At 45.9% G+C, this 23,455-nt stretch overlaps 1 protein-coding gene across 1 annotated transcript in view; it reads left to right on the plus strand.

Moving 5' to 3' along the window:
• The first annotated feature begins 1,174 nt into the window (after window positions 1-1,174).
• LOC142055003 (uncharacterized) overlaps window positions 1,175-23,455 on the plus strand; it is a 36,840-nt gene continuing 14,559 nt past the window's right edge. Inside the window, exon 1 of the mRNA XM_075088340.1 lies at window positions 1,175-1,282. Coding sequence (XP_074944441.1) covers window positions 1,253-1,282 — 30 coding nt within the window. The 5' untranslated portion in view covers window positions 1,175-1,252. The remainder of the gene's footprint in view (window positions 1,283-23,455) is intronic.

The raw sequence follows: 23,455 nt of genomic DNA on the forward strand, positions 1-23,455 counted from the left end.
GTAGGTGTCCCCAGTGGGCTAAATAGGTAAAAGGTACTGCAGAAAAATCGACAGACTAGTCATATTTACTCTGGGTGTGGAGAAGCACTGGTGACTGTACTGTCTAGTTGGGTCTCCAGTCCACTCCCATGCAGACAGAACTGTCTTGACAAAGAATTGGGAGTGCATGGAGTAAAGAGTAAGTGGAATAAGAACAGAGCTAAGGAAATGGAATGAAACGAAAAGAAACTGTGTTGGGAATGGATTTGGGGACAGCTGGGAATGGAAGACAGAAAAAGCTTTAAAAAGCAGATACGTTATTAGGTGGTTGTATATGGGTTGGTTTGGTGGTGGCTTCTTTTGTTTTTGTTTTTGGGGTTTTTGTAGTTGCTGGATCCTGTTTTTTGGAGCATTGCTTGAGTACTAGTACTTGAAAAGTAGAAGTAATGTAATTAAATCAGGATTTTTTTTATAATATGGACTAATTTCCTATGAAGTAAATTTAGAGTTGTGGAAACAATGAACAAAACTGGTAACTACTATAAAATATGAATTACTTTTTTTGGAATGACTTAATGAAAAGTGATTTGGGAAATACAGGGAGCTAAAAATGGGTTGGTTTTTTTTTAGCCTTAAATTTAAGGGAGATGAAAGTCTACTAAGATGAAAGCATGAGGAAATTTGACTACAATGAGAATAACAGGAATAATGGAATTTGAAAACTGAAATAAGAGGTGTTTAGATGAGACGGTTGACTGTGGATGCAGCCTTTATTTTTTTTTTTCCTTTCCTCAGTACAGTAGGAAATTAAGTGCTTCTGTGATTAAATGACATTGCATCAGGGTAAGCCATTAGAATCCATTAGCTTGTTTGTATAAAGGCTCAGGCCTGTGCTTCTAAATCCAGTTGGGAGGAGGAAATACAGGCCTTTGGATAAGGGAGGTAAATGAGCTATAATTAATGCATGAATTAAAATGTTTATCTTCTAGAGAATGGAGTCCCTTTTTTTCTAAATAAGAATCTTTCTGCCAGTTGGTTACTTGGAATGTGTGCACTTACACTTGGATCCCTTCTTCCCCCCCCCCCCCCCCCCCCCCCCCCCCGCCTGGTGTTTTGTTACGTAGGCTTGAGTGAAGTGTGGCACTTGACAGGGCTGGTGATAACAGAATTCCTGACAATCCTTTCTGCTTTTCAGCGTTGGAAGCACTGAACGCCAAACTTGAAAAGAGTTTTGGCTGGAGAATACAAGAAAGTAGTAAAACTTCTGCGCTAGATGTGCAATTCAGCAAGGATCCTCATGCAGGTAATTCTTAATTTTGGACTTTGTGATGGGGTAATGAGCAATCTAGCTCTTACCTGGTGCTGCCATTTTGCTGATCTAGCTTACAGTAAGCAGTTTACTCCCTGAAATCTGGCCTCGTTTCCCTTCCAGCTTATTACACCTCGTATGCATAAGATTTCCACTGGAGTTGTGTTTGCCTGAGGGCACCAATCCAAATGAGTTCATGTCTGCACTGAACTATTTCCTCCTCACACAATAATCATGAAACAAACTTAGCAAGCAAATAGGGCTGGGAGAGTTGCTTAATGGATTCCTTTCACAGACAATAATGCACAGAGGTGGTCTGAAAGGAGGAATATCAATCAGCGTGAGCACAAAACATCACTCTTAAATTCTCTTCAGCCTCTTCCTCAAACTTTTTAAAGCTGTTGCCTTGTTCCTTACTGGATGAAGATGAGAACGGGAGTGGGAGCGAGAACTTAGTAAAGCGAGTGCAGTTCTGGAAGCCGAGTCATGGCCAACAAGCCCTATGCTATGCAGAGACATCTGCTAGTGGTAAGGAAAGCTGAGTAAAGGCAGGGTTGGAAAGAGCCAGTCTTGATCTTAACCTCACAGGAGCATTCTGATGTCCTGTTCTCCAGTAGCTCCACATCATATTACCAACCTTATGTTGTGAAGACTTAAGCAACCTTTCTAAATGTCAGGCATGATGAAGTACTGAGTAGGTCAGTTTTTCTTTTCTTTTGTTGTGCTCAGACCAGGTCTTTGGTTGCTAATCACAGCTTATATTCTTTGTATTGACCCAGCCTGCTCAAAGTAGTGTGTAAACAACTGGCTAGTCTCTGCTGAGGGATGGCTGAACAGCACCTCATGGAGTTTGCACGCCAGCCTTTTCAAAAGATTCAGTCTGTTTTCATTTGTCAATGAAAACATTTGTGCCCTGTCTAACATCTGACTGAAGAAGGTGAATTGGACCTAAGCTGGTCTTTGAGTGTCAGCCTTCACTTCAGGGTCTGTTAAAATTTATGTAAGGATGGAACAAACATGTGTGATCTCAAATTCTGCTCTGTTTTCCATATTTGTGTGTGATTGCAGTTATCTTCCCCCTCCCCCCCCCCCCCCCCCTTCTTTAAATTGCCCTCCAGCCTAAGGACTTCAAACCATGAGTTACAGGCTTATAACTCAGCATCCTTCCCTGCTGCAGGGCCTGGGCCACTTGGCAGCATACAGCATCTTTGTTCTCTGAAGAACTGTGGAGGGAGGCCTCAAAACTTGCCCATATAAGTTTGTACCCCAAATTTTTTGTTCAGGTCAGCAGTAGCATGTCTGGTATATGTTATGATTGCAGAGGCCTGACAAGCATCACCCAGTTCTGACCTTAGGTGTACTGGGATGTCAGTTTTGTGGTGGCATAAAGGGAATTCATTCAGACCCAAAGTACAAGGAAGAGATGGGATTTCTGCTTTTGGGATCTCTCCTGTTGCTGTTGGTTGAGTTCTGTAAAGTTACTGCTCCCTTCTCTCTGTCTTACCCTGCTCTCTTCTGAGAGGGGATTCATATGAATACATACTGAATTTCCTGTCAAAGATTTACCAAGATAGAATCTAGGAATTTTCTCTCTATAAAATTTGAGATTTTATAATCAGTCCTCTCATCTCTAGGCTCCTTGACTTACCTCTGCTTCTTCAAGCAGTGACATGTATCACTCTTTCAGTCTTTGCTGCTGAGCTCCCTATCTAAATACATCTATATTTCTTGCCTTATTGTTATGTCTTTGTCCCCTCTATCCCATGTTGTCTCAGCTGTTGGTGGAGATGAAGTGCTTCCCACTCCAGTAAACCTCCAGGTTTACTGAGAAACAAAAATAACTCTTCGGATTCACTGGTTTGGATGGGTATTCCCCTCTCTAGCAGATGGATTTTGGTTCCCTCGGACTGGATAGTCTTAAGGTACTTGATTTTTATAGCTTCATGTCCAGTGACAGACCCTTGGACTATGGAGGTGAGAGTTTGGGCAGTGTTCACTGGGAATTCACCTGGTAATTCAGCTTTTGAAAAAACAAAAAATCGCTGGCTTCTATCAGAGCCTGATTCAAACTGTTTCAAACAGTGGGGGGGGGGAAGTGCTGAGCTGCAAATGAAACTGTAAACTTTTATGATTTTGAAGTTAGCTTTTCTACTGTCACTGCCATTGTCACTTCTTTAAACAAAACTGCTCTCAGGAAATTTGGAGAGAGTTTCTACATGGGTTAGAAGTAATCCCTGAATATCCCGTTAGCTTTTAAAGCCAAGAGCGGCAGCTTAGTATTTGTTCTGGCTGTATTTTTGTGTCCTTTCCCCCTTTCCTCCATCCCTCTGGCTAAATTTTGACTGAATTCTGCATTCTGCTGTTTCTCCTGTGCAAGGGGGGTACACATGATTCATTCATTTGTGTTTCCTTGTGTAGCTGAAAAATGTCATCTGTTTTTCCTCACTACTCCAACTACCGCCACTGTGGTATCCCTACTCTTCCAGGAAAGTCAATTATCTCATGATGGTCTGAATTTAATCTTTTTTGGAGACATCACATGTGCGTTATGCTGACAGAGCAACAGGAATGCATGTGTGATTTGAAAGCCCTCCTTAAAACCTGTGACTTCCTTTTAAGAAGACAAGCCGTTCATCTGTACAATGAATTTGAGTTGTAACTTCAGAAAATTATGTTGTCCTTCAAGTCACCTCTTTCCTGTTTTCTCATCTGTAGGATCACTCAGTTTCTCAATGTTTTTGTTATTTCATGCTCTTATTTTCCTGGTATCCTGTAACAGATTGTAAGCTGTTGTGATGGAGCTGGAAACAGTTGTGGGAATTATGTTTGCTCTATATAACTCCTCAGCTGAGTCGGGAGGCTAGCATCTGTCAACTCAGCACAGAAGTCAAACCTGAAAGCTCACCTTGTGAGGAAGGGCAAAACAAAAAATTTCCAAATTTAGGAGAAAATTTTACTGCTGTTTTAAATATTCTTCAAGAACATTATTGAAGAAAATAGATCTCTTGAGGTTTTCTTCTTTTCTAACGCCTGCATCACAGTTTGCATTTCTTGATGCCTCATGTTCAAGCATATACAAATGATTTAAAAAAAAAAAAGGGGGGGGGGGGGAACAGACATGACACACAAAAGTCCCCACTACAGACATTGCAAAAGCTTTCAGGTAAGCAACAGCCAGGGTAGGAAATCATAGCCGAAGCTGAAGGAACAAAAGACCCCATGTTAAGATGGATCCCTTGTTATGCATAGTGTGGGGGAATATTTTTTGAAGGTGTAAAATCAAAGGAATTTGTCTGTTTTCCTTTCCCTTCAATCTTCCTGGTACGTGAGGAAACAGACTTCTGCTTTAGATGTAGGTTTGGCAGCTGCCCAAGGGACCTGAGAGAGAAATTTTATCATGTTAGTTGTTGACCACTTTGCCCTCTCTGACATTTATTTTCACATAAGCAGTGAATGAATTGTTCTGTTTTTCTTAAATCTGTCCTATTTGGTTTTGGAAAAATCCCAGGTGCATAGCAAAAATATTGATGATGTTTAGATAAGGATAATGATGAATATCATTATCAAAAAAGTTGAAGCCTAAGCCATGCTTTAAGATATATAGAAATTGGATGACTTTCAAGGGAGGAGAGCTGTACAACCTAGCTTTGCTTGTGACCTTCAGATTTCAGAGAGGTTCCTCATTGGAACTAGTCTGAGAATTATTCTTGTTAGTGCTGTCATCCATTCTCTGTATAAATATAACCTGGATTGTTCTAACTTATACTGCAGGAAGAGCTGTATTGGGCCAAACCAAGGCTAGATTGGTCCTTCAGGCCCCTCAGAGGAAGCACAAAATGCTTCTGGTAGCTCGGGAGAGCCTTTAATCGTGGTTAGAAGTTGCTTCTAGACCAAGATGTCTAGCGATGAGCATCAAAACTATCTTCCAGGAATTTGTCTGGTTTTATTAAATTTACTGCATGCTCTGGCAAAGAGCTTTGCAACATAACCATGTGCTGTATGAAAACTCAGTATCTGGAATTCCCAAGAATGAGAAATCAGTTGTTTCCTCCTGCCCTCGCAGTTTGGATTGGACAGAAGTACTAACCCCCCTTCCTTATCAAAGCCAGAAATCTGTGCCTGAAGAACTTACTTGAGCAGTATAAACTTGCTTCTTGCCCTGAGAGCTGAGACCCTTAGGATCACAGATCTCAAAATGGTGTTTGAGCAAAACCCCGTGTTGTGTGAGAACTGGGACGTATGTATAGCATACTATGCTGTTCTCCTGCAACTTCTATCCCTACTTAGTAAAAGCCTTGCAGTGCTACTGAAGCACTCTTGGCATGGACAAAAACATACACGGAGGGAGGTGTTGCCACCTGAAAATCCATATGGCATGTGGATTTAGCATGAAGGGTATCTCTATTTTACTATCTATCTATGTCTTTTTGGAATGGACTATTCCACCATCCCCAGCGGATGTTGGTGATCCACCCCATCGGTGATGTAGCTTAAACCTTGATGGCCTTGTGATCTTTTAGTAACAAAGTATAACAGGAAAAATGGAAAGTTTTATGGGTATTCAGTTATCGATTATATGATACATTGAACAGAGCTGGTTTTTACCTTCCATGAAGTGTACCTTCATGTGCTATGTGTCAGTAGTTCTTATTTGATGCTGATTATTCATTTATCTTCTTCTAGCTTCCTGATTTTTTTTAATCCTGTCCTTTTTTCCTTGGAGGAAATCAAGAGAAACCATTTTAGCTACAAGTGAAAGAATACTAAGTGCAAGAAAATCGGGTTTAGAGCTGCTGGACAGTTAATGCCACCATAGGGGCATTATGGAGGGGTTGTCTTTGGACCTGTAATTGAAGCACCTCAAACTTTTTCAACATATTCACATTTGATCTAACTTTGGAACTGATTTCCTACTATTTGCTACAGCAAAATTGCATTTGCATGTGCCAAAATTTGTCATATTTTCCAGCTCTCTTGTGAGTTGCCTGAGCCATACTGTGTGATGTAGTTGCAGCTGCCTGCTAGAAAGCTTCCCTGCTCAAGGAGTGAAATATGTGCCTGTGTCTTGGGAGGAGGAACTGGCATGGACCCAATGTAGTGCTTCTCAGATGACACCTGGTCCTTTATCCCACTTTCCAAACACTTCCAGCACTCGTGAGGGTCCTCATGTGTGCACATGCTTCTCCCGTGTTCTGAGTGTGTTTTAGAACAGGAGAGAATGTGAAACCTCCTAGTTCTGCTCTCAGTTGGGTGATGAAGAGTTGTCTATCCTTTACCCTGGTTTATTTTTTCGTGTTCTCGGTCTGTTTTGGATTTCCCCTGTTTTAGAATGTTTGTATGTAGCTGCTCTTTAACACCAGAGAGATCTGAATCATTCACTCAGGGTAATTAATACTGACCTAATTATACAGATGAGTTTTGCACTGAAATTTTAATGGTATTTAATAATTAGAGTTCTTAATTCTCCACCTCTATGATTCAGTCCTTTACCTTTCATGCCTCCAAAGAATAAGTGCACTTGATGAAATGAGTTCCCTGTTTGTTTTGTATTGGGTAACTCTCTGAGTCCCCATGCCTTCTGCCTGGAGAAGGAAGGGAAATTGCTGCAGTTTAACCTCTCCACAAAGAAAGCTGTGGTTGCATTCAGTGTGCTGTATTGTCCCTCATCTACACCAGGAGAGTACATGAAGGAACTTTGAACTCTGTAGGAGATCACAGAGGTCAAGTGAGGATAGGGAGACTCGCAGACTACAGCTTTGTCCATGGCTGTTCACACAGCGCAGCTTTCTATTCGGGAAATCCTTAAGCCATGTTCGCTAAATGGGAAGTATGCCAGAGAGTATATATCTATATGCCATCCTGTTTACATCCATTCCCAAAGTGTCTGTCTAGAGAGGAGGCTCCTACGCAACGTGGTTATCCTTTACCTTCTTAACTGATGAGTGTACAGGGTTGTGCCCTAATGCACTGCAGTTAATAGGATAAACCCAAATGATCAAGACATTGCCTCTCCCAGTTTCACAATGCTAGGGGAAAAAAGCGTTAGAGGCCAGCATGATTTCAGACCTACAGCTCACCTGTAATAAAGCAGTTGCACACTTCAGCCAGCAACCCAGCTGGGCAAGAACGGTGCTGCACCCAGTCTCGTGTAGATCAGCTGAAGCAGTAAATGATGGGTTTCACCCACTGCGCTCCTCTTGCTGGCTGAGGCTTGCCGAAATGATTTCCTGTGCTCCTCTGCAGAGGAGAAGGGGGAAAGAAGGGTATATAAACAAAGACGAAAAAGCTCTGTGCCAGAGTATTTTTGTAAATGGAGGGCCTGCAGTTCACTGAGGGGCATCAGAGCTGGAAGGATTTCATGGTCGGTGTCAAACTGGGAGCTGCAGGCAGGAGCCCTGGCCCACTCCTGCATCCCAGGAACAACCTGATGAAAAACCTGCTGGAAAACTGATGCACAGAAATATTTGAGTGGCTTTTTTTTTTCCCTAGGTCTGTATCTCTTCCATGATTTCAAGTGTGCTATAGTGGTTTCAAAAACACTGGATAGCTTATTTCTAGATACAGTATGTTTACACCATGCATGTCTCCAAGGGCTAAACAACTGCCAGAATACCCATGTGGCTGTAGTTCTGTGAGGGTGAGCAGATAAACGTGGTGCTTTGGGGCTGATGTTATTATTTCTGTCCCCAGAAGGGAGATCCATGCAATGAAAGGGCCTGAATTGTGTAAAAGAAAAACGTTAGAACCAGCATTTCATTTATTCACTCAGCATTTGCTTAAATACACAAGTGCTGCTTTAACATTATATTAAACAACCCTTGCACCTACTTCTCTTTAAATTCCCCTTGTGTTTCTTCCTTTTATCTCTGGTCTGTTCTGAATATCCCAGTGTCTGGAATTTGTCTTTTATAATGATATATAGTGTGGCATGATGCCAGCCTCTACTCTGGGGAATTTTTGTTCATGTTAAGATTTGAAAATCTTTATAAACACAGCCTTGGAGGAGAAATAGTCTGGTATTTAAGAAATGGGATAAAGAGCTAGAAGAGCTCAGTACTTTTACCAGCTGCATCATATCCCCCTGGGCTGGTGTCTGGGGGGAAAAAGGATAACCTCTGAAACTCAGCTCCAGGAGCCTTCTACACTGACTCATGCAGCTACTGCAGAGAAAAAGAGCATCTGAGATGTGTTACATAAATATATGGAAAAATTCAATGAGCAGCTCTTGTCCCTAACCACTCAGGCTCTCAGGAAAGGTTTGAGACACATATTTTTGAGAAAAGCCAAATGCTCTGTAACAGAAAACAGACTTTTGTTATTTGGACCATCGTTCTCACTCGTCATCTTGAGTCCTAGGCAGGTAAGCACAGGGCCGTTTCTTACAGGAACCAAGATGATGTTCAATGTATTCACGCTGAACTGGAGGCGAGTAGTGGAATGGAACAGCTTGCTCATGAGACGAAGTTTGAGGGTTGTGGTGATGAGGACATGGGCAGCCTGGGGGAAGTTCAGAAGGGTTGTGGAAGGCCAAGTAAAATGGGAGCTAAACATGAATGACGATAGCTGGAAAATCATACAGTGTGGGGAGAAGGTAGTGTAATCTGGCGCTGCTCTGGAGCAGGATCTTGGGTTGCTGTAGGTAGTGGTGGGTACTGGTCAAAGCCCATCACACACCAAACATGGCAAGGAAAGTAATAAAGTACATCTTTATGGCACTCTAAATCCATGGTCTATCCATATCTTCATTAGTGCACATGGTTCAGGTTTCCTTATCGAAAAAGGACAGAGGAGAACTGCAAAAGATGCAGAAGACAACAATAAGGATCCACACTGAGCAGTTTCAGTCTTAGGAACAGTTGCATGAGGTACAACTCACAATTTGGAATGAAATGACTGAAGAGAGGTGTGACAGAGGTCTACAAAATCATGAGTAGCCTGGAAAAGCCAGAAGTGGGAGTCTTCAAAGGGAACCCCTCAAAGCCAGAAGCACAACAAACAACATTGTGGTTTTTACACAGCAGGCAGTGGGTCTGTGGAGCTCCCTGTCTGGGGTTTTTTGTATGCTCAAAATTTACACTGGCTCAAGAGGAACCTGGGCAAGTGTTTGAAAAAGGGAGTCTGCTTCAGGAGTGCAGTGTGTTTGCATGGCAGGTGTCACTGAGCAGAAATCACATCTGGTTCAGAAAACCTCTGTGCTGAAACCAGAAGAAGGCAGGAGAGCACTCTGGTGTAAATACCTTATGTGGTTGTCTTGTTCTTATTCTTCCCTGGTCATTTGCTCATGGCTGCTGTAGGAGGCAAAGCTAGTGGGCTAGATGGACCATTGGCCTGACCTGGTGCTGGTTCCTGTGTTCATGTCCAGTAGTGTTGTCAGGAGCTGGTCCAAAAATCATTGTTTTCTTCTTACACAAAATCCCTAGTAATTACCAGCAGTATAACATGCAGGAACACCAACTCAGTAATAACTGCATAGAAGATAATTGTTTTCCTCATTTTCATAACAAGCCATTGCATGTAGGCAGTGCTTATTTACTTACATTGTTGTCTTCATTTTGAAGAGACTTCCCAAAAAGACAGTCCTAAAGCCCAGGCTTTTGAAGCAAGAGTAACTCTGACTGTGGACAACTTGACAGCTTTCTGAAAGAGAAGAAGCTGGCAGAGACAGAGGAAGCTGGTATCACTCTGTGGTGGCCATGCTCATTATTCGTGTGCCTACTGTTAACCTAATACTTGAGGTTTATGCTTTGGTTCTTGCTCCTTCCTTCCACAGGAGACTGTCCCCTTAGAAACAGGTGTAAATGCCATTTCTCAACAATTTTTGCTGGCTGCAAAACTGCCTGGGAAGGAAAGGCCACTTGGAAATTGGTGGGAGTTTTGCCCCAGTGCCTGCAGGTGTGGGGTGGGATGGGCAAGGTACCCTACCCCGCAGCAATGCTCCTTGCCTCTCACACAGGCTTCTGCTTCTCTGTGCACCTGTGTCCACATCCACCTGCTGGAGCACCTCCTGTTGTCCTGGATGGAGATGGCTGGGATTGGGCAGACACCATGGTCCTGGCTTATGCTCACTTTGCATTGTGGACCAAGTTTTTACTGGGATGCATGCATGGTTAGTGAGGAAGGTTAAGCTGGATCTCTCCTTGTCTGTACAACACAAAGCCAGATGGAGATAAGCCTGGTAGACAGGAGCCAGGACTGAACCACCAGCCAGAGCTCGGGGAGGTCAATGAGGAGGAGGGGCCTAGCAGAGAAACCAGCCTGGGGGAGCGAGGGAGGGCTGGGAGTGAAGTGGTTTGTGTGATATAAAGTGTATCCCTCTTGCCAGAGGGATTTACAGCATGACTGGAGGCAGGGGAAGATGTTTAAGGCTGTTTGAGGTCACTTGATGCTTCCATTTGTTGAGTTATTTTGCAGAGGCTGGGTCATTCAGATGCAGGTTGACTTCTGATCCAGTGATGCCCTGACCAAAGGCCATTGTCCCCAGATGCTGGTGTGATGGCAGCTGAGGGTTTGCCTGGCAGTCCTAGCCCAGCAGAGCTGGAGGGCTGAAGTGTGCTGGGGGGGGCAGGAGCAGATGCTGTGTGCTCAGATCCCCCTTAAAGCCAGTAAGGTGTGGACAGAGCAAAGCCTCAGGTGGGCTTCAAGTCTTAGTGAACACATCTGAATAAGTTATTTCAATAAATGATCATCTCTAAACCCTCCCTCTTCAACCAATGGTGCTGTCCTGACAGTAAAGTTTAGATTTGAGACTGCAAGTCTATATATATATATATCTATAAAATTCCTATCTTCTGATTTTACTCTATTAGGGCAAAATGCTGTGAGGATCCTATTTACAGACATGATGCAGCTGCTTTTTGTTAATATCATTTGCCATAAGGCTGCCTGTCAAAATACTTTTGCATTTAAAGAATGCAATCAACTCTCCCAGTACGGTGAGCACACTGCCTGGGCAAGGGTGGCGGTGGGCAAGCTGTTTTCAGCCAAATGGGGGCTGGAGACCTTGAAAGCCTTGAAGCAGTACAAGCCCCACAGTGCCCAGCTAAGCACAAATGCCCCATCTGGGGGCATTTTTCATTAGTGCTGGTAGCTGGTAGACACCAGCGAGTGTCACCTGGGGATGTATGGTCCTGCCTGGTCTTTTCCACTGTGAACAGGCCTATTTGTTAATAATATGTATATATCCGTTACTGGATGAATTGACCCCTCCAGGGTTACCTCTTGCACAAGATCTTGCCCAGCCTAGCCTGAATGGCTGATGAAAGCAGCCTCCTCCATGGCCGTACAGGGTCTCACAGCCCCATTACTTTGAACAGAGACCCAAAGAATCACAGAATGGTAGGGTTTGAAAGGGACCTCTGGAGATCATCTTGTCTTCCCCCTCCCCTGCTTGAGCAGGGACACCCAGAGGAGGGGGCACAGGAATGCATCCAGGCAGGTTTTGAATGTCTCCAGGGAAGGAGACTCCACAACCCCTCTGGGCAGCCTGTTCTACTGTTCTGTTACCCTCACAGCAAAGAAGTTTTTCCTCATGTTTAGGTGGAATTTTGGTGTTTCTATTTGTGCCCGTTGCTCCTTGTCCTGTCACTGGGCACTATTGAAAAGAGCCTAGTCCCATCGTCCTAACACCCACCCTTTAGATATTTATAGGTTTTCTTTTGTCCAGGCTAAACAAATCCAAGTCTATCAGCCTTTCCTCATAAGGGAGATGCTCCAGTCCCCTGATCATCTTGGTAGCTCTCTGCTGGACTTGCTCAAGCAGTTCCCTGTCCTTCTTAAACTGGGGGGCCCAAAACTGGACCCACTACTCCAGATGTGGTCTCACTAGGGCAGAGTAGAGGGGGAGGATAACCTCTCTCGATCTGCTGGCCAGGCTCCTTTTAATGCATCCCAGGATACTATTGGCCTTCTTGGCCACAAGGGCACAGTGCTGGCTCAGGGTCAGCTTGCTGTCCACGAGCACTCCCGGGTCCTTCTCAATAGAGCCACTTTCCAGTAGTTCAGCCCCCAGCCTGTACTGGTGCATGGGGTTGTTCCTCTCCAGATGCAGGACCTTGCACTTGCCCTTGTTGAATTTCATCAGGTTCCCCTCAGCCCAGCTCTCCAGCCTGTCCAGGTCTCATTGGATGGCAGCACAGCCTTCTGGTGTATCCAGCCACTCCTCCCAGCTTGGTGTCATCAGCGAACTTGCTGAGGTTATACTCTATCCCATCATCCCGGTCACTGATGAATATGTTGAACAGGACTGGACCCAGCACAGACCCCTGGGGAACACCACTAGTTACAGGCCTCCATCCAGACTGAGCCCCATTGATCATGACCCTCTGAGTTGTGTTGTTGAGCCAGTTCTCTATCCACCTCACTGTCCACTCATCCAACCAACACTCCCTCAGCTTACCTGTGAGGATGCTGTGGGAGGCAGTGTCGAATGCCTCACTGAAGTCAAGATAGACAACATCCACTGCTCTCCCTTCATTGACCCAGACAGTCACACCATCATAGAAGGCTGTCAGGTTGGTCAAGCATGATCCTCCCTTGGTGAATCCATAACCATCTTGTCCTCTACAAGCCTGGAGATGACCTCCAGGATGAACTGCTCCATCACCTTTCCAGGGATGGAGGTGAGGCTGACTGGCCTATATTTTTTTGTATCTTCCTTCTTGCCCTTTTTGAAGATTGGAGTGACATTTGCTTTCCTCCAGTCCTCGGGCACCTCTCCTGTCCTCCGCAACCTTTCAAAGTTGATGGAGAGTGGCTCAGCAAGAACATCCGCCAGCTCCCTCAGCACTCGTGGGTGCATCTCATTGTGGCCCATGGATTTGCGAGGATCCAGTTTGCATAGGTGATCTCTGACCCAATCCTTCTCAACTGATGGTAAGTCTCCCTTCTTTCAGATTTTCTCTCTTACCTCTGGGGGCTGTGATGCCTGAGAGCCAGCCTTAGCAGTAAAGACTGAAGCTAAGGTGGCATTCAGTAACTCTGCCTTTTCTGCATCCTGCGTTGCCAGGGCCCCTTCCTTGTTCAGCAGTGGGCCCACTGTGTCCCCAGTCTTCCTTTTACTGCTGATGTATTTAAAGAAGCCAGATTTAGTTCTAAGTGGGCCTTGGCCTTCGTCATTGCATCTCTGCATACCCTGACAACATTCCTATATTCCTCCCAAGTGGCCAGTCCTTTTTTCCACATACTGTGAACCTCCCTCTTCCATTTGAGTTTCTCTAGAAGCTCTTTGTTCATCCATGTGGGTCTCCTGGCTCCTCTGCCTGACTTCTTCCTCCTAGGGATGCACTGATCTTGAGCTTGGAGGAAGTGGTTCTTGAATACTGTCCAACTCTTTTGGACCCCGCTGCTGTCTAGAGCCCTTGCCCATGGGATTCCTCCAAGCAGGTCTTTGAAGAGGCCAAAGTTGGCCCTCTTGAAGTCCAGCATTGTAATCCTACTTGTTGCTCTGCTTCTACCATGCAGTATCCTGAACTCGACCATCTCACGGTCACTGCAGCAAAGGCTAACCCCAACTCTCACATCCTCAACCAGCCCTTCCTTGTTTGTTAGGATAAGGTCAAGCAGCACATCTCACCTCATTGGCTCCTCCACCACTTGCATCAAAAAGTTGTCCTTGATGCTCTGCAGGAACCATCTGGATCGTGCATGGCTCACTGTGTTGCTTTTCCAGCAAATATCAGGGTGATTGAAGTCCCCCATGAGAACCAGGCCCTGTGATTGTAAGGCTACTTCCAGCTGTCTGTAGAAGGCTTCATCAGCTTCCTCTTCTTGATCAGGTGGCCTGTAGCAAATGCCCACAACAGTGTCACCCATATTTGGCTGTCCCTTAATTTTTACCCACAAGCTCTCAACTTGTTCTCCTTCTACTCCTAGGCAGAGCTCTATGCATTCCAGTTGCTCCCTCACATAAAGAGCAACTCCCCCACCTCGCCTTGCTGGTGTGTCTTTCCTGAAAAGCCTGTAGCCATCCATGTCCACATTCCAGTCATGCGAGCTATCGCACCATGTCTCTGTGATTGCAATCAGATCAAGATCAGATCTCATGAAGAGAAGCGGGGGTCAACCATTTTACAAATACCCTTTCCAAGCATGTCTTTTATTAGCTTTTTAAAAATTTCATTTTAATTTTCATAGCTATGAAGGGTGTGATGTTTGCTCAGTCTATTTTTTTAAATCAACCATCATCCTGGTTTACTCCAGGTGAGATTTTTCTTTTTGGTTTGGGAGTTGCTATGGCTGCTAGCAGTCATTCAGCTAATGCAAGCTGTTGCTCAACTAGGTTTTTGCTCCCAAGCTGCTTCACAGCCCAGCCAGCCAGGAAAGCAGAGAAGTGTCACACACCAGACACGGGCCAGCTCTTTGGCGTGGCTGCAATTTTTAACATCTGGATTCTTTCATGTGAAGTCAGCAGAAGTAAGAGTTCAGGCTGAAAGGAGGAGAAATTCCCCTTCAGTAGCTCTTCCAGTCTGTTGTTTGAGGACATTCACATTACTGGCGTGGTCATTTGAACATCCTGCTGGAGGAATTGGATGCATTTCTGATTTTCTCTTGAAGAGCTGACGTTTAGGGTGGTGGCTGCTGCCAGTGCAGACCCAGTTGGCACCCCTGAAGGACACATAGAGCATCCAGGGTTTAGATCTTTTAGTGTGAGCTCATGTCTGCCTTGAAATCAGGAAGGGCTTTGCTGCTGACTTCGCTGAACACCCTTGGTGCATGCAATGGGTTGCTTCTGAGCAGCCTATTCCACAAGGTGTTTCCACCAAAATATACAACTTTTGGCTGAAGCTGGAAGTATGATGGCTCGTACCTGGCCAGTTTCCAGAGAGATGCTGCCAGACACGATATTTGGGAGTCATTTGCTGCCTGTGCATAGCAGTAAGAAGGATCGGTCTCTTTTATTGGCTTTGCTGCTGCAGTCCCTCAGTGGCTCTGTCGCATGGGCAAGCAGAGCAGGATTTCCTGCAGCCTTTCAGAGCTGGGTTTTGCCCTCATTTTTATGATTTGTTTCTTGGATTTTCAACGTTTCTCTTTGCTTCTCCTCTGTGTTAAAATCTTCAGCAAGAGCAGGAAGCGGTAGCTCTGTACCAGGAATAACATCATTCTCCAGAATCTCATGCAGTTAGAGGCATTAAAGGAAAAAGTGGTGACGGGGTCTTGATTTGAACCTTTGCACTCTTTCTTGAACCACTTCCTGACTGCAACATCATCCTTGAAGTGCCAATTTCTTCACTAGCATTGTGGGGGCTTTTCATGCCCAGCTATCTCTGCTGCCTTCCTCCTGCACCTTCCAGTCCCAGCTTCGCTACATGCCCAGTGAAGCTGGTGGCAGCAGCAGTACTTTGGAAATGAAACCTTTCCCCATGCAGAGACTTGCAAGTCAAAAGCACTGCTGGACACCTGGAGTAACTGCTGACTGTGGTGGGGCCAAAGGAGATGGAAGAGAGGAGGTTGTCAGTCTGGATAAAGCATATTTGAAAGCATCTGCTGTAGGCAAGCGCTGTGCATCAGATTGCTGCCTCTGCCTTCAAAGCCCTTTGGTTATGCATGACTATGTGCAGGGTGATGAGCATCCCCAGCAGGGCCCATTGCCAGCCCTTGGTCACCACCACCAGCTTGGTGAACACATCTGGTCAAAGTTCCAGCAATGTGACCCCATCCCTACCTACACAGTGAGCACCAGAAGCAAGCATGTGTGTAACAGACCTTGCTGAGAAGATGGGGTGCATATTAACCTGGGGTAGATGGGGAGCTTGTCTAACCAGGGATGTGCAGATCTATCCAGGGCTTCAGGAAAATATCTTCTCTAGGGCCTCATCTTCATGGGATATTTTGCTACAACACCAGGCAGGCTCACCAGCCCTATGTGTAGCTGAGATGGGTCAGTCTTTTTGCAGACCAGCATATCACCCCAGCCATGCTGCCTTGAAACGGATAACCTGATGCAAAAAGCATCAGTCTGCACTGAGCCTGAGCCAGAGTCAGGTTTGGACCCAAACAGCTCCTTGGCACCCATTCCCAAGCAGGCAGGGAGTAAATCTGGCCACAGCCTTAGTAGCTTCTGTTTTTTCTTTTTTACTTTTTTCCAGGTGTTTTAGCTTTTTTTTTTTTATGAAGAGGTCAGGATTTTTTCCCCCCACCAGCTTTGCAGTAACAAACCAACCCAGAGAGGAACAGCAAAGGGTCATGGCTGACTCACACCTACAGGTGCTGCTGCAGAAGAGCGATCAGGAAGGAAATGTGGTGGGGGAGAGGGGATCCGGCCACCAAAAAAGCATGTTTCTCAGTACATGGGTCAGTACAGTCATCCTGAAAGTTTGGGGTGGGAGCCAACACATCAGTTCGCTATGCGCCACTGTGCTGGCTACCACCTTTCAGAGGCCAGGACTGGTTGTTTTGGGGCAGAAAGGAGCAATATAGCTAATTTTTTTGTGAGGCTGGGCAACTCCCCAAGGTGCTGGGCTTTTCCCTCATTGGTGATGCCAATGCAGAGACATGAGGCTGCGTCTTCCCCTCCCCAGCAAACTCCCCAGACTCTGGGGAAGCCAGTGTGGCGGTAAGCCGGCTGGGAAACGCTAGTTTTTGTTATCGGCTCTTGAAATATGGTTGCCACAGAGGAAACAGGCCTTGGTTAGGCTGTTGCCAGTGTCTCCTTCGCTGCTGCTGCTGCTTCTAAAGGCAAAACAGCTGCATGCAGACATGCACGAGAGAGGATGGTTCTACCTGAGCAGGGTAGCTGTCAGGGGAGGAGGGTGGCCCTTTCTGGATGAGTATCTGGATAGAAATCTTCTCCAGCACTGTTGCCACCCCAGGAAACCCCAGACAAGTCTCTTCTGCTGCCTACAGCGGCTGAAACCACCAATTACCAGCAGAATAACAACCACTGCTGCCTTCCTGGGGCTTATTGCTCCCAGGCAGTTCAATCAGCACTCGCTTGCATAAAGCAGGATTGATAATGCTGCTCTCAACCTGGCTGCACTGTGTTTATTTTCATTTCTTCCCAGCAAAGCATCACTGCAGGATCATGGCAAAAGGAGGGGATGCAGGAGCTTGTCCTAACAATGGTGGCTCCTCTGTCCTGGGTCCCTGATGGGTCAGAGGTGATTTTCCACTGCAGCTCCTGGGAAACACAGCCTTGTGGGTTTTTTGTGCTCAGCCACCATGCAAGTGAAAATATGAGTCATGATCCCACAGCCTGTAAAATTGCTTTTGTCTCCCTGTTTTGGACAGTTGTTATTGATTATTTTCAGCTGTTAAAGGGGGCAGGGAGGAACAAGCTAGGATATGACTCCCCGCTGTGATTGCAGGGGATTTGTTAGGTTTGCAGCTGACTGCTGAGAGATTAATAGACAAACCCCAACCACTTTGGTATTGTGCGCTCTTTATTTTTAATATAAATCAGTTTTGCAGTGGTTTGCAGAAGAACACAAAGCTGCCTGCAGCCTGGGTTTCCTCTCACCAGAATGAACGACCTGGCTGGGCACATGGGTCAGTGGCTGGGGCATTGTCACTGCAGGGTTTTTGTTGGGTCTTTCCTTCCTCCTGCTGCTTGGGATATGCAGAAGGTGGGAACCACTCTGGGAATGGCATGAGCCTGACTGTGCCTGGCTGGATGTGAACCCCCATGGGTCCTCCAGAGCTGGTTCTCCTAAGTGGGCCTTGGTTTGGGAACCTCCTGGTGTTGAAGGGATGGCCACCAGCCCTCTCACCCGCCATCGTCCCGTGTCTGGGACAGAAGGGCAGCATCTGCCCCTGCCAGGAGAGATTTATGCCAGGGGGCATAAATCCCACCAGGGAGGGCACAGGTTGAAGGGAACAGGCTCTGGTCCTGCCAGATATTGCTTCTGGCATCTGTCTTGTCCCAGCCCTGAGTCTCCTTTCCACCACCGCCAAGCAGAAATTACCGTCACTGAGGAGATGCTGAGACACTCCATCGCAGCCATGGGAGAGAAACCCCCTGTGGGGGATCCATCCTGAGCACAGGCTGGGACTTGGGCTGGAACACAAAGGTTCAAAGAGAGCTGTACTGTCCCAGATTGTGGGTTGATGTGCTGAGTGTCTGAAAACAGTTGCAGTGGCTTAGAGGGCTAAGAAACAAGATGTGCATGGAGAGAATAACTTCCCTTCTGCCTTGGAAGAGAATTTGTTGTGTTGCACCCTCTGGACCATGAGGCACTCATGTCAAGCATCAGCTGGGCAACGTAGGTGCTGACCTACAGGGTGAGGGCTCCATTTTCTCCATCTTTTGGTATTCCCTGCAGAATTCCATTCCCCATATGTTACTGTGGGCATGTGGGCTCGCTTACAAACCTGCTTTCTGGATGGAAAACACCAGTCTTGGGAGCTATTAGCAGGGAAATACATCCTTTGGTTTTTGAAAATAGTTAAGCAGGGCGATGCTGAATTAACAGAGTGAAAAAAGGCTGAGCACAATAAAGCAGCAGCTCGCATGTTGTATGGGTGAGATTAATAAGTTTCTCAATTGTCGTGGTTTAGCGGCAGCTCAGCCCCACACAGTCGCTCGCTCACTCCCCACCGGTAGATGGGGGAGAGAATCAGAAGGGTAACGCTCGTGGGTTGGGATAAGAACAGTTTAATAATTAAAATTAAAAGAAACAACAGTAGAAATGCAATGTAAAGGAGAACAACGAGAGGCGCAAAGCCCCGGTGGAGGGGGAAGGGAGGGGAGAGGGGGAACGAACCGCCAAAACAAACCGCACGCGCCGCAGCCGCTCACCGCCCGCCGACCCGACGCCGCGCCGCTCCTAAGCTGCAACTGCCCCCCCCTCAATATACCGGTCATGGTGTCACATGGTATGGAATGAACCTGCCATTGGCCAGTCGGGGTCAGCCGCCCCCACCATGGCCCTGCCCCTCCCAGCTCCCCCCCCCCCCCCCCGCCACGCGCGGCAGAGTGCGGGAAGCTGGAAAGGTAGCCGACCCCCACAGTGAGGAGAATTAACCCCTTCTCAGCCAAAACCAGCACATCAATTTAAAAAAATATTTTGTTGAAAAACATTTCTGCAGGTATTTATTTCCATCATCTCTTGTAAAATATGTTTTGCTTGCATGTTCTAGAATCAGCTCATTTGCCATCATGTTGCCATGCTTTAAGCTGAAAAAGCTGGAAACCTCTTTTTGTTTGTTCCCATCAGGGCAGAGCCATGGCAGCACTCGACCTCTGCCACCAGCCCAAGCAAAACATGTAGTGAACATGCCAGCCAGGCTGATCATCACCATGAACTCAGCCATGGGCACAGAAATTGCTGACCAGGGAGCAGTTCAGGGAAAGCCCACCTCTTCTAAATACAGGGACAGGATATTTCCCAAATCTCCAGTGGAACCACTCCTCACTCCTCCAGGAATGCCCCAGTCCTAGTGTGGATGGGGAAACACCTTCGAGAGGCAAGAAGGGCAAGGGGTGTATGTGTCTGATCAGTAGCAAGGGTGGCGAATTTCCGAGGTTACTCATTAACTGGGTGCTGATACCCTGTGTGGAGAAAGGGATTTGGTAACTGCGATGTGTTTTTCCCTCTAGCACTGCCCCAGTTGCTGGGAAGGAAAGCCAGGCATGGGAAGTGGCACCTTACAGGCATGCCTGCCACCCCAGGGTGAATTTACAGCTAGAAGAGCTAGTATATTCCTACCAGACACAGACTTAGAACTGTACTGTACTCTTTGCCTTTGCCTTTTCTTTCCCCTCTTTCTTTTTTTTCATTTTCCCCTTTCTTTTTTCCCATTCCTTTTTTCTTCCTTCTTCTCATCCTTCTCTTCCTTCTTTCCTTTTCATTTTTCTTCCTTTCCCTTTTTCTCCTTCTTTCCTTTTTCCCTTTTCCTTTTTACTTTTCCCTCCCTTTTTTCCCTTTTTTCTTTTTTATCCCCTTTTCTTCTTTCTTCTTCTTTTTTTTTTTCCCCATCACGATGGGGAAATAAAGGCACCATTTCCCCTTTAGGGCAGGTGGTGGTTTGGGACTAGCACCCCTCATCTCAATCATGAAGGGGCTGCACTGACCTCGCCAGCTGAGTGGGTCCCCACCAGCCCACAGTTCTTGGGAAAATCATCTGGTTTGCTCACGGTTTACATTTCCATCTCAGGGCCAGTCCTCAGCCAGTCCCCGTGGCCCTTTGCAGGGCTTTGCTCTCTCCATGGGACATGTGGGAGCCAAACCCCTCCAGCAGACAAGGTCATCCATGGAAAACAGGGCTAAAATACACTCTTTGCTAATTAATCAGGGCTAATTAATCAGCTGAAGAAATAACCAGCATTGATGCAGGAGACTAATCGATGGCCCAGCCCTTTAGTTCAGCCTTGTGTCTTCATCACAAAGTATTGCAACTGGAAGCGGGGACTGTTTTTGGCCAAGGTGAATAACAACCAACCAGGCTTTAAGGGGATGTTCGAGAGGCAGCAGCAGCATTGCCTTGCTCATGGGTCACCTCTGCACTGCTCTGGCATCCCACTGACATTGCATCTCACACAAAGATTGGGCCAACTAAACAAGAGTGAAAAAAAAATCAGGTTAATTGAAAAATAGTAAAAAACAGTTTAAAAAAAAGTTTTAAAATAACTCCATAGACCCGTAACTTGATTTCCAGCTGCAGCCCACAAAGGGCTCCTTGCCTGGGTTTTTTGAGCTGTCAACTATGTGGCCACTGCGGGCTTCCCAGGGTGAATGGCTGCTCTGTCCCTCTCACTGCCAGGTTAACATGTCTAGGGCACTGCTAAACCCACCTCAGTGGTTTCCATCTTCTTTGGTTGCAAGCAGCTTTTCTGAAGTCTGGACACAGACCTGCTGGGGCAGTGGTGGCTGCCATGAGCCCTTATGTTGAAGTAGCAAGCAAATTCACCCTGGAGGGAAAAAAGAAAAAGCAGGAATTTTTTTTTCCTGCCTTGCTAATGAGCCGAAGTGGTATATCGAGGTGTGAGGGAGCTGCTTGGACCAGCAGCAGAATGCACCTGATGAACCCCCCTCTACTCTGTGGGATAATCTTATGGGGAAAAAATAGTGCCAACACCTGAGGTTGCCCTAATAGGCTAAACAAGATGTTGCAACTTGGATGTTAAACTTGGACTTCTTGGTGGGTTTTATTTTATTTAAGCAATACTGGTTTTCAGGCGGATTTGTTCTTTCTGGTTGTGATGGAAGCAGTCTGCAGGTGTTGGTGCAACCAGTTGTGCTTCTTTGGGGAGCAGGAGCATCGTCTGAGCTGAGGTGGGAGGTTAGAAGTAGGTCAGGACCAGCAGCTCTTGTTTTGTGGATATGGTAGTGGGTCTAACCAAGCCTCCCACTTGGAAAGACAGGGACAATATTTTGGGTTTAAGCAGGTAATTGCTGTGTGCACCTGCCTGGGATAAACCATACCATAAAATATGGCAAGGCCATGATCAAGCAGGGGCAGAGATAGGGGTGCTGAGTAGGGTTTGACCCTGGGGTGAAGCCTTTGCTGCCCCCAAGCAAGGCAGGGACAGGGGCTGCAGGAGCTCTGGGCCAGCCCAGTTTCAGGTCAGGGCTGAGCTGGCTGGTGAGGCTGGAAGTACATCTCCCACTGCCGGGGCCTGTTTGCTGGGAAATGCCTGTTAGCCCTTGCTTTCTCAGCATGCAGCAGCATTTGTTTCCAACCACGTCAAAACTCAGAAGCTGTGGTCTTTCAAGCCAGGATGGGCTTTGAGTGCCCACGCAGGTACCATCTGCAGATCAGAGGTGAAACTCTGATCTGCCGGTGTAGTTTAATCTGCTTAGCAGGTACATGAAGACAGCTAGGGACTTGCTCACTTTATAAAATTTATTGCCATCTTCAGGACCTTTTATACTGTTTTACAGAGAGATGGCCATAGACACCTCTGGGCTCTATGTCTGGACTTAGACACAAAAACACCCTGGCTCTAAGGGCTGTGGAGATGGGCTCCATGCAAACATGAGGTGCACCACAGTCGAGAGTGGGAACCTTTAAGCCAAGGTATACAATTGCACATGGATTCTATACCTTTCTCCAGCTGAGGTTAAATAATGGTGTCCATGGACTCCCAGGTTAGGATAAAGAAGGAATAGGTGCCTTGAAGTCCTCAGAAAGCCCAGAGAAAAATAACTTCAGCCCTCCCATGCCACACATCTTACACAAATCTTGCAGGTGTGTGATTTATGCTATTAGTCTATGGAAATCTTACAAAATGTGAAGTCTAAACTAAACATCAGTTTTACTAATAATATTACAGTTCACTGTCAGGATGGCTAAAACACCAACCATGATAAACTGAAGCATGATGGCATTACTCATTTAAAACATCCTTGAGCACAGCCTAGAGGATTAGTAGCCAAATCAATGAAAGGCAGCTAGTGATCAAGGAAAGCCAACTCCATATTTAAGGAAAACGTCAACTCCTGAGAAATCCCTTACCTGCAATTGTATCTAAGAGCATAATTACATCTTTGGCCCCAACAGACCTAAAATCAATCCAGCTAATGAATGACACAAAGAAATGGAAATTAAACTGATGCTTATCTCTGGTAACTAAATACAGGGATCTTGTTCTACATAATGTATATATAAATAATAGAGTAGCCCCTGCAAGCATGGCACTGTCAGCTCACTTGGAGGGACGGAGCCATTAAGATGGGCACCCAGGACGCATGCCCCAGTATTTAGCTGGGTGCCTTGCTGAGCTCTAAAGAATAACACAACTTTTGTAACCTGTTAAAGAAAAAAGCTTATCAGTGACGCTACCATTTTTCCTAAAAAATAGTCTCAATTTTGATAAAAATGTTGGTTTTGCAGCAGTATTTATCTGCCACCCACATTACCCTTTTTTTTTTTTTGACTGTAGTTATTTCTAGTTAGTGAGGTGATGAGTCAACTCTTAATTTCTTATCCTCCTTTAGCTCTTTCCATTGGCCTTTGTTGTGTAAGACAATCATGAATTCGCAACAGAAAAAATGAAAGTATTCAGTTACTTTGTTTTTCTAAAAAAGAAAATAAATATAGCTATTGCCCAGTATGATTTTCCCTCTCTCTTTATGCAGCAACATAATCACTAGAGGGAGGTAGACAGTAAATTTATCTAGCCCAAGCTCTCAGCCAGTTTATATTGCCTTATAAATGACAGCAGAACAGTTGTAAGTAGGAGCACCCAGTATGTCATGCTGCCCAGGGGGGAATTTGAGTGCTTGCTGAAAT

The sequence above is a fragment of the Phalacrocorax aristotelis genome, chromosome 3 (assembly GCF_949628215.1).
Source record: "Phalacrocorax aristotelis chromosome 3, bGulAri2.1, whole genome shotgun sequence".
Taxonomy (NCBI): domain Eukaryota; kingdom Metazoa; phylum Chordata; class Aves; order Suliformes; family Phalacrocoracidae; genus Phalacrocorax; species Phalacrocorax aristotelis.